The sequence below is a fragment of the Xyrauchen texanus genome, chromosome 7 (assembly GCF_025860055.1).
Source record: "Xyrauchen texanus isolate HMW12.3.18 chromosome 7, RBS_HiC_50CHRs, whole genome shotgun sequence".
Classification (NCBI taxonomy): Eukaryota; Metazoa; Chordata; class Actinopteri; order Cypriniformes; family Catostomidae; genus Xyrauchen; species Xyrauchen texanus.
Window position 1 is genome coordinate 17,592,064 of NC_068282.1, and position 8,622 is coordinate 17,600,685.

At 37.4% G+C, this 8,622-nt stretch overlaps 2 protein-coding genes across 2 annotated transcripts; one reads left to right on the plus strand and one right to left on the minus strand.

The window, feature by feature from the left end:
* Positions 1 to 1,008: 1,008 nt before the first annotated feature.
* Positions 1,009 to 4,037, plus strand: si:dkey-66a8.7 (PI-PLC X domain-containing protein 1). Its single transcript, XM_052130123.1, has 6 exons — positions 1,009 to 1,438; positions 1,727 to 1,863; positions 2,089 to 2,217; positions 2,329 to 2,484; positions 2,663 to 2,846; positions 3,805 to 4,037. The coding sequence occupies exons 1-6, from the start codon at positions 1,336 to 1,338 to the stop codon at positions 4,035 to 4,037; spliced, it is 942 nt and encodes a 313-aa protein (XP_051986083.1). The 5' UTR covers positions 1,009 to 1,335.
* Positions 4,038 to 4,525: 488 nt separating this feature from the next.
* gtpbp6 (GTP binding protein 6 (putative)) lies at positions 4,526 to 8,568 on the minus strand. Its single transcript, XM_052130117.1, has 10 exons — positions 7,850 to 8,568; positions 7,323 to 7,460; positions 7,169 to 7,239; positions 6,792 to 6,922; positions 5,975 to 6,045; positions 5,619 to 5,777; positions 5,318 to 5,526; positions 5,093 to 5,241; positions 4,759 to 4,911; positions 4,526 to 4,671 (listed from the first exon to the last, which is right to left on the minus strand). The coding sequence occupies exons 1-10, from the start codon at positions 8,268 to 8,270 to the stop codon at positions 4,545 to 4,547; spliced, it is 1,629 nt and encodes a 542-aa protein (XP_051986077.1). The 5' UTR covers positions 8,271 to 8,568; the 3' UTR covers positions 4,526 to 4,544.
* Positions 8,569 to 8,622: the final 54 nt, after the last annotated feature.

Here is an 8,622-nt window from a genome sequence, read left to right on the forward strand (position 1 = left end):
TTATACAATTTTGTTATTTCAAAGTAGGTTCAAAGCAACAGATGATCCAAAGGCCTTACTTTGACTTTATCAACACACAAGGACAACAAGGATTAGATGACATGGAAAGAGACATTTCTCTGTGCATTGTTCTATTGATTACAGAGTATGATGAAAGCCTTTAGTCAGTTAACCTATATTACCATAGATAATAGTGTTTTTTGGTCTCTCCCCTGCTCAAAGGTGAAAAAAAATATGAAAGGTAACCATATTTCGGAGCTGTAGTAGCTTAAAATAATACAATAATTAATCACAAGTGTTAAAGCTACAATCCGTAATATTTTGTTTCTTCTTGGACTTACACTGAAACCTAGAGGCATGGATGCAACATTATTCAAACACAATTGTTTTCAGGTACCGATGTAATTGTAGAAATTCACTATTCGCAGATAGCCATGATTAATTTAATCCATGAGGGTATACAGGGCAGTTACTGAAATAAAGCGAGTAGTGTTCGGCTGGTCGTGTAGCTACTAACATGACAGCCCCCATGAGGGACCCTCTCCATGTAGAATAAAAGGTTACAGATATGACTGGAATCTTCGTCTCACATGGTCATGATTTTATACATATGTATTAAAATTACTATTATCTTTATATGTAAAACCTTTTAACGAGGAAGTGTTTCATTGAGTGTGCCTGTAAACTCGCTGACCCTTATGTAAATTTTAAAAATGTACCTGGTGCGGTTTTTTTAACAGAATGCTAGGGGGCGTTCAGACCGAACACGTACTAGCGTTAAAAAAAACAACACGCAGCGGAACGAATCAGAACGCAGGAATCTCGGAATGCGTTTAAACAGTTTTTTTTAACCTGACAGAGTCTAAAAACGCAGCGACTTTGAATAAACAGGGAGGCACGGCGCAACGGTCAAAGACGTCCTTCTAGCTCACAGAATCAACTGATAAATAGTACAGACGGCAACAAATACTGTCGGAACGGCCCCTTACACGAGTGACGCAAAGCTGTTCTACAACCAGCTGTAAAGTTGTGTGAAAGTAATGTAGCAGGAAATAGACTGCGATCACGTCGCGAGTGTTTTATTTTCAGCAATGATTTACATCTATAACAACGTAATTTAGCAAAACATGAAGTTTAGATATCGCTGAAGCTGGATAAGTTACAAAACTGGGCTTTGGACCTCTTTATCAATGGCTTGTTATCTTCCGTTTCGCTCAAACAAGGAATGTTTGACTGAATCAGCGAAGGGTCCACACGTATTTAGTTTTTTTTAAAACGCACGCCTGCTAGATGCATTTGTAAAGAGCAACGGGTTTTAAACACTCCATTTTACTGATGGAGCCCTTTAAAAGAGATGGTGACTATAATAACGAGGGCTGGATGTCATCTTTGCCAGAGAAACTGTGGGATATCCCTTTAACAAATCTCGCAATTCCAGGTGAGCCCCTGTGGAGTGTGGACATACAGTAATGAAAGCTAGAGAAGAAAAAGGTTATTCAGGACTGTGAGGACTGTTATTGTAGATTCAATTTTTAGATTCACTTTATTCAAATTAGTATGATCTCATTTATATTGAGTTGTCTTGTCATTTTAATTGTTTAAATGACATTATTTAATACTTTTTTCTTTCTTTCAAAAAAATAATTAATTCTAATAATTGAGTACACACTTTGTGTGTAATATCCTCATCAATGCAACCAATCGATGAACCCTCATTTGTTTTCAGGTAGCCATGACGCAATGAGCTACTGTCTTGATATCAGTTCACCACTGCTCAGATCTGAGTCAGATGCCTTCAGGCTACTGGATGGACTTTTCTACTGTTTCACCCGGCCAGCTATTTACAGATGGGCCACTACTCAGGCACGCATGCACCTCATTCACTTATTGGTCATTGTATTGAGAGCTTATAATGCTTAATATTTCAAAGTAGAGATACAGTAGAGTGACTTTCTCATGGCTGTCCTGGTTTCAGTTCTTTGTGTTCTTAATTTTTTTTGACCTCCCTTTTACTGTACAAATTGGTGTAAATGTATTTGCAACCACATAACAAATCCCCTTATTATGTACAACGTACTATATTGACAGGTGCAAAACATTGTGGAGCAACTTACAGCTGGCATTCGATACTTTGATCTTCGAATTGCCCACAAACAGCATGATTCTTCCAAAGATCTTTTCTTCACTCATGTCATTTACACACGTGTGACTGTTGTCGTAAGTATAAACACATTTTGCTTGGATTAGCTATTTAAATTTGCCATTATATTTAAGTTTTGTTTATTTTCTACTTTATAAATATGTTTATTTATTTATTTATTTTTATAGGAAACTCTACAGAGAGTTGCTTCATGGCTTGAGTCTCATCCCAAAGAAATTATCATTCTGGCTTGTAGTCATTTTGAAGGGCTAGATCATAAACTCCACGAGGAATTTATGTATTCTCTGAAGAAAATATTTGGCTCTAAGCTGTGTCCTCGCAATGTAAGGGGCCATTTGGATTTTTATGCATAATAGTGTACTGCACCATCAATTTGTGCAAAATGTTATATGACAACATTTGGACACGAATATTTTTAATTGTTACCGGCTTAAAAGACATGCAGCACTGGTTTATGTCATGTCCTTCTTTGTATGTGCCTATGCCATACATATTTTAAAGGAGACAGTTTTGACCTTGCGCAGCCTGTGGACATCTCGCTATCAAGTGGTTCTTTCATATGAGGATCAGTCTGCAGTGCGCCATAAGGAGTTGTGGCCTGCCATCCCGTACCTTTGGGCCAACAAACCAAATGCAGAAGAGCTGCTTCAGTACCTTGAGTGGCAGAAACAGCTTGGCCGACCTGGTGAGAGATGCTTTGAGTTCATTATAATTATTTCAAAATGGACTAATAGGCTACATTTTCAATTAAAAAATGATAAGTTATTTTGGGTAAAGTGTAAAGTTGTCTAAACATATTAAATTATGTGTGACAGGTTAATAATCATATAGTTAACACAAATATGAAAATTCTCTCATTATTTACCCACCCTTACGCAATCCCATATTTGTATGACTTTCTTTCTGCTGAACACAAATAGATTTTAGAAGAATATCTCAGCTCTGCAGTTCCATACAATGCAAGTGAATGGTAACCAAAACATTGAAGCTCCAAAAAGCACATTAAGGCAGCATAAAAGTCATCCACATTACTCAATTGTTTTAATCCAGGTCTTTTTTTAGCAATCCAATTAATTTTTGTTGAGAACAGACCAAAATATAACTTCTTTTTCACAGTACATCTTACCATTGCAGTCTCTTGGCACAATCATGAATTCAAGCTCGATTACACTTCCTCGAGTTAAAAGCATGAGGTAGAACGCTAGATGGCTCTCGGAAGTGTAATCGAGCTTGAAATCATGAATGCCAAGGTAACTGCTGATGTCAAGATTTATAGTTAAAAAGAAGTTCGATTTTGGCCTGTTCTCACCCAAAAATATTGAATTGCTTCTGAAGACATGGATTAAAACGCTGGAGTAATATGGATTACTTTTATGCTGCGTTTATGTGCTTTTTGGAGCTTCAAAGTTTTGGTCACCATTCACTTGCATTGTATTGACCTACAGAGCGGAGATATTCTTCTAAAAATCTTTTGTTTGTGTTCTACAGAAGAAAGTCAGTCATACACATCTGGGATGGCATAAGGGCGAGTAAATGATGAGAAAGTTACCTAAAAGTTAACAATTTTTGAACTATTCCTTCAATGCTTATAACTCATGTTCACATATAATTTGGCATCATATTGGCATATTTCTGTTGTACAGATGGGTTCTTTGTAGCAGGGCTGAATTTGACAACAGACAGATGCTTCATTGCTTCGCACCCACGAAAGTCTCTCCAGACCCTGACTACGGAGAACTGGGACTGCATTTGGAGATGGCTAGAGGATCAGAAACCAGGATCTGAATCCACAAGTCTAAACATCATAGCTGGAGACTTTATTGGACCTATCCCATTTTGCTCGCTTGTTATTGCTCTCAACAAGAAACTCCTTTAATCAGGGAGCTGGAAAAGTGAAATGTTTTAGATAGATAGACCTTTAGGTGTTGGATTCCTTTAACTGCTATTTTCCTCTGTTACTCGATCTAGCTTAATTTAAGCAAAAGCTGTCCACAGGCTTAGCACATTACAGTATATGCAGTTTTTATGTGGCCTACATTTTGATGTTGCACAGTATTTAATCCTCAGTGTGTTTACATATGCCTTTTTCTTGATGAATTAAGCAGCTTTTTAAAAAACTTTTGGCCAGGGTTTATTGGGGTATATATGAGATGTTTGAAAGAGAGACATTATGCATATTTTATAATATTGTTTACATTTACACAAGCTCACTTGAGTCCTCAATGTCTTATTTTATTGTTTGCTAACATTGAGGCATTTGAAATACACAGAGCATTATTAACAAATAAATATTTACACACAAATATTGCAGTGAGTGCTTGATCAAGACACTAGCACAGCATCTTAATTATTCTGGATGATGTAGTTCTGGGGCCATCTGGTGCTAGGTGACCTGAAACTGTTTCCTGTAGCGGCCATATGTAGCTTCGCTAATGATGACCTTGACGTTGGCAGTGCAGTCATCTCCAACATCATCCACCGCCTGAACTGTCGCCTCCTTATACAGCCAACTGTGAAGGGCAAAGGGCACCACATTGAGAAGTCTATGGATATAATACACATTTATTCCCCTGTTAATTTTTTTACCCAAAACTTACGCTAATTGAGGGCTGTTGAGCTGCACCTTGAGGCTCATAATTAGTTTTCCAGTCGCTTTAACAACAGCTTCTTCAATCTTTTCTTTCAATATGTCCAGTCCATGTTGTTTCAGTGCTGATATTGGGATAACCTCAGGTTCACATGTTTCATATCTGTAGATTAACAGACAAAAGTATAATTATAATGAGATTTTTACATTTTCTGAATAAAATTTCATCAGGTAGTATGAGCAATAATAATAATAATAATAGTGATGCTTTTTTTTGTTTTACTATTTGTTTTCAAATTAAATGCATTCAAAAAGCAGGTAGGCTGCTAGGTAAGCTGTCTCACCCTTCTATGAGGTCAATCTTATTGTGCACCTCTATTATAGAGTTCAAGAGCCTTTCAGGGATCTGAAGATTCTTTAGAACATTAAGTACATTGACTTTTTGATTCACAGTCTCCGGATGACTAATGTCTCTCACATGAACGATAAGGTCCTGCAAAAAGGAAGGGTGTTAAACTTTTCTAAATATTGCAAATAATTAAAAAACTTCATGGTCTCTGGATACATACTGAATGTGCCACATCCTCCAGTGTGGCAGAGAAAGAGTCAATAAGGTTGTGAGGGAGCTGGGACAAAAAACCAATGGTGTCTACGTACAGTACAGTCATGTGACTTGGCATCTGTCCTGCATGTACTGTAACATCCAGGGTGGCAAACAGCTGGTCTTTAGGTTGGAGCCCAGCATCACCAGTCAGGGCTTTGATCAGAGTCGTTTTACCTTTAGAAAAATCACTTTTAATTTGATTTTGATCATTGCTAAAACTAATATGATGTCATAGTTTGATTGGTTAATTCTTCTCCAAACCTCACCACAGTTAGTGTAGCCCATGACAGAGATTATTGGAAAATCTTTATGTTTGCGTTGGGAACGGAGCAGATGCCTCTTCCTCCTTAGTCGCTCCAGGGCTGATCTAATCTTTAGCTCTCGTTCCTTCAACATCCTCTGCTGCACTTCATACAAAGTTTCACCTGCAGACAACAGAGTCTAAAGTGAGGCATCCATTGTTATGAAGAGTAATGAAGAGACAGTATTATTTTTATTTTTTTTACATATTTAGATGGCAACATTTCCACATATGGTAAAGCAAGTTTAGAGCTTGTAGTGTGCTTTACTTGTGCTTTAATGACTATTTCCTGCATGGAAAGCCCATTTAACTTTTACTTACCTGAGCCCATAATGTACTTTGAACCGCCACCTTGCTGGTCTAAGTTTGCTACTTCATTTCTCAGGTGTGATCTTTTGTGTTCAAATGGAAAAACAATATGATTTTGTTAGACATTATTTTAAACAATAAATTAATGTCCAATAGAGGGTTTAGTGATTTATTCTCACTGAGCACTTTATTAGAAACATTATGTTCCTAATTATGTGTCCAAAGTGTTCTGCTGTTGTAGCCCATCCACCTCAATGTTCGACGTGTTGTACTGAAATGCTATTCTGCTCACTAGAATTGTGCAGAGGGGATATCTGAGTTACCATAGCCTTTCTGTCAGCTTGAACCAGTCTGGCCATTCTCTGTTGACCTCACTCATCAACAAGGTGTTTCTGACCGCAGAACTGTCGCTCACTGAATTGTTTTGTTTTTGGCACCATTCTGAGAAAACTACACATTGTTGTGAATCCCAGGAGATCAGCAGTCACAGAAATGGCACCTCTGACACCAACAATCATGCTATGCTCAAGATCACTGAGATCACATTTTTCCCATTCTGCTGGTTGATGTGAACAGTAACTGAAGCTCCTGACCCTATCTGCCTGATTTTATGCATTGCACTGCTGCAACACAATTGGCTCATTAGATAATTGCATGAATAAGTAGGTGTACAGGTGTTCCTAATAAGTGTTCAGCGAGTTTGTACCTGGGCAAAATAAAATTGGGAATCACCTTTCATTTTGTTACAAGCCAAGCAACAATAAGAAATGACTTTTGACTTCATCAAGAAACAATATATTTAAGAAGTTAAGTGCACAACTCTCATTACCTGAACAAGGGAATCTCTGCCAAAGAGATTTGCAGTTTCGCCTCTTTTGTTCTAGCATTACAGCGGAAAATATGTAGAACAATCGAGTATCGATCAAGAACCATTACTCCCCAGGCTTCCTGCAGCTCTCGCTGAAACAAAAGTAAAACACTACGCAATTATTTTTAGAGCTTGTCATTGCACGTTCCCCAGAACAGTTTACAAGGGTATGTGAAATATAATATTAGTAAATTCAATTTTAAAGACACTTTCTACTGGCATCATGAGAGTCAAGACCGATTTTATCAGATAGTTATATGCATGACTTGTTGGTTGAGAAGCCTTCGAAATGAACATTTAAGCTGTAACAGTATTGTATTCTGAGTGCTGTCACTTACTTCAGATGACGGTGAAAGACGCTCCACATTCACAAAGACAGCTGTAACCCCAGCTGTTGTTCTGATTTTCTCTTTGCAATGTGTCAGAGCAGAGAAAAAATTATATTTATTTGTTTCTAAAACATGCAGTTCATTGAATAGAACTGTAAATTACCTGTTAGAGTCTGGAAGTTTCCCTTGCCGAAAATTTTCCTCTTCTCTGGCATCTTGGTGGAGAGGATGATCTTGTCAACAACACTCCAGTTCTGTAAGGTATTCACCAGACCAACAGCCTCTTCCATTTGAAGTGCCGCTGTTAAACGAAACAACTCTGTCTTATGCAATATATTACAGGATCATACCTACAGATTAATTGTTTATATTTAAGGATGTATGGGTCTTCCTATAGATTTTAAAGGGATAGTTCATCCAAAAATGAAACTGTCATCATTCACTGCCTATATTCCTTTCTTCTGTTGAACACAAACAAGTACTTTCATTGCACATTTATTTCATACAATGAAAGTGAATGGTAACTGAGGCTAATATTCTGCCTACCAACTCCTTTTGTGTTCAATAAAAAACAAAATCATATTGGATTGGAGCAGCATGAGTGTCAGGAAATTCTGACAGTTTTCATTTTGGGGTTAACTATGCCTTTAAATTACACATTTTAAATCAGTGTAAATAGTAGAGATTTACCTGTGGTCAAATATTGCTTTTTGCTGCCCCATTTCACATCAGGATGAACAATGAAGATTCTGTGGTCTCCAAAGATACCTGTGGGGATCTGCTGCTGGAACAGCTCCTCAATTTCTGCCTCATCAATTTCATCTTCATCTAAGCTTTCATCATCTGTGCTGTGATTTTTGCTCTTGAACAAGCAAGCTGTCAAAGAGAAAGCCTTTGCTGGCAGACAAGACTCAAATGGCACTGCGAACCCAGTCTTTAAACTTTGTTTTGTGCATGGTAACATGGTACCCACTCGATGAAAGCTGGTGGGTTTACATTTGGAAATGTTCATGTAGCACCTCCCTACAACATGTTTTGAGCATAAACTTCTCCATGCAAATCTGCATAGAAACGCATGCTTGGTCAGGGCATTTAGGTTGGTAAGACCCATCTGCTCTATTTAATGTATAGTATAATCAAATTCCAAATCATGTTACATTTAAAGTTTTCCTCAGAAACATGCTAAGCAACAGACCTAAACACGACCCAGAGAAAGATTATCGTAGAACTAATACTACGTTTCAGTTTCACTGTGTTTTGATGCGTCTTCCTCGCTTGTGTTTAAATCAACGAATACTCAATATTGCCACCTGTTGGTTAGAAGGGGTATTAATTTAGTACTTCACGGAATTATTTTTCTTTATTTAGATTGTTTTAATTTATTTATATTTAGGCTTAGTATCGTATATATTTTTCATCCGTAGAAGGAACAATAAAGGTGCTCTAAAACATAGTCTGACCGA

Coding starts and splice junctions, on each gene's coding strand:
- si:dkey-66a8.7 (XM_052130123.1), top strand. CDS start 1,336: ATGGAGCCCTTTAAAAGAGATGGTGACTATAATAACGAGGGCTGGATG. Junction 1,439..1,726: donor AACAAATCTCGCAATTCCAG/GTGAGCCCCTGT, acceptor ATTTGTTTTCAG/GTAGCCATGACGCAATGAGC. Junction 2,218..2,328: donor ACACACGTGTGACTGTTGTC/GTAAGTATAAAC, acceptor TTATTTTTATAG/GAAACTCTACAGAGAGTTGC.
- gtpbp6 (XM_052130117.1), bottom strand. CDS start 8,270: ATGGGTCTTACCAACCTAAATGCCCTGACCAAGCATGCGTTTCTATGC. Junction 5,242..5,317: donor TGGAGGATGTGGCACATTCA/GTATGTATCCAG, acceptor TCCTTTTTGCAG/GACCTTATCGTTCATGTGAG. Junction 4,912..5,092: donor AAGATTGACCTCATAGAAGG/GTGAGACAGCTT, acceptor GTTAATCTACAG/ATATGAAACATGTGAACCTG.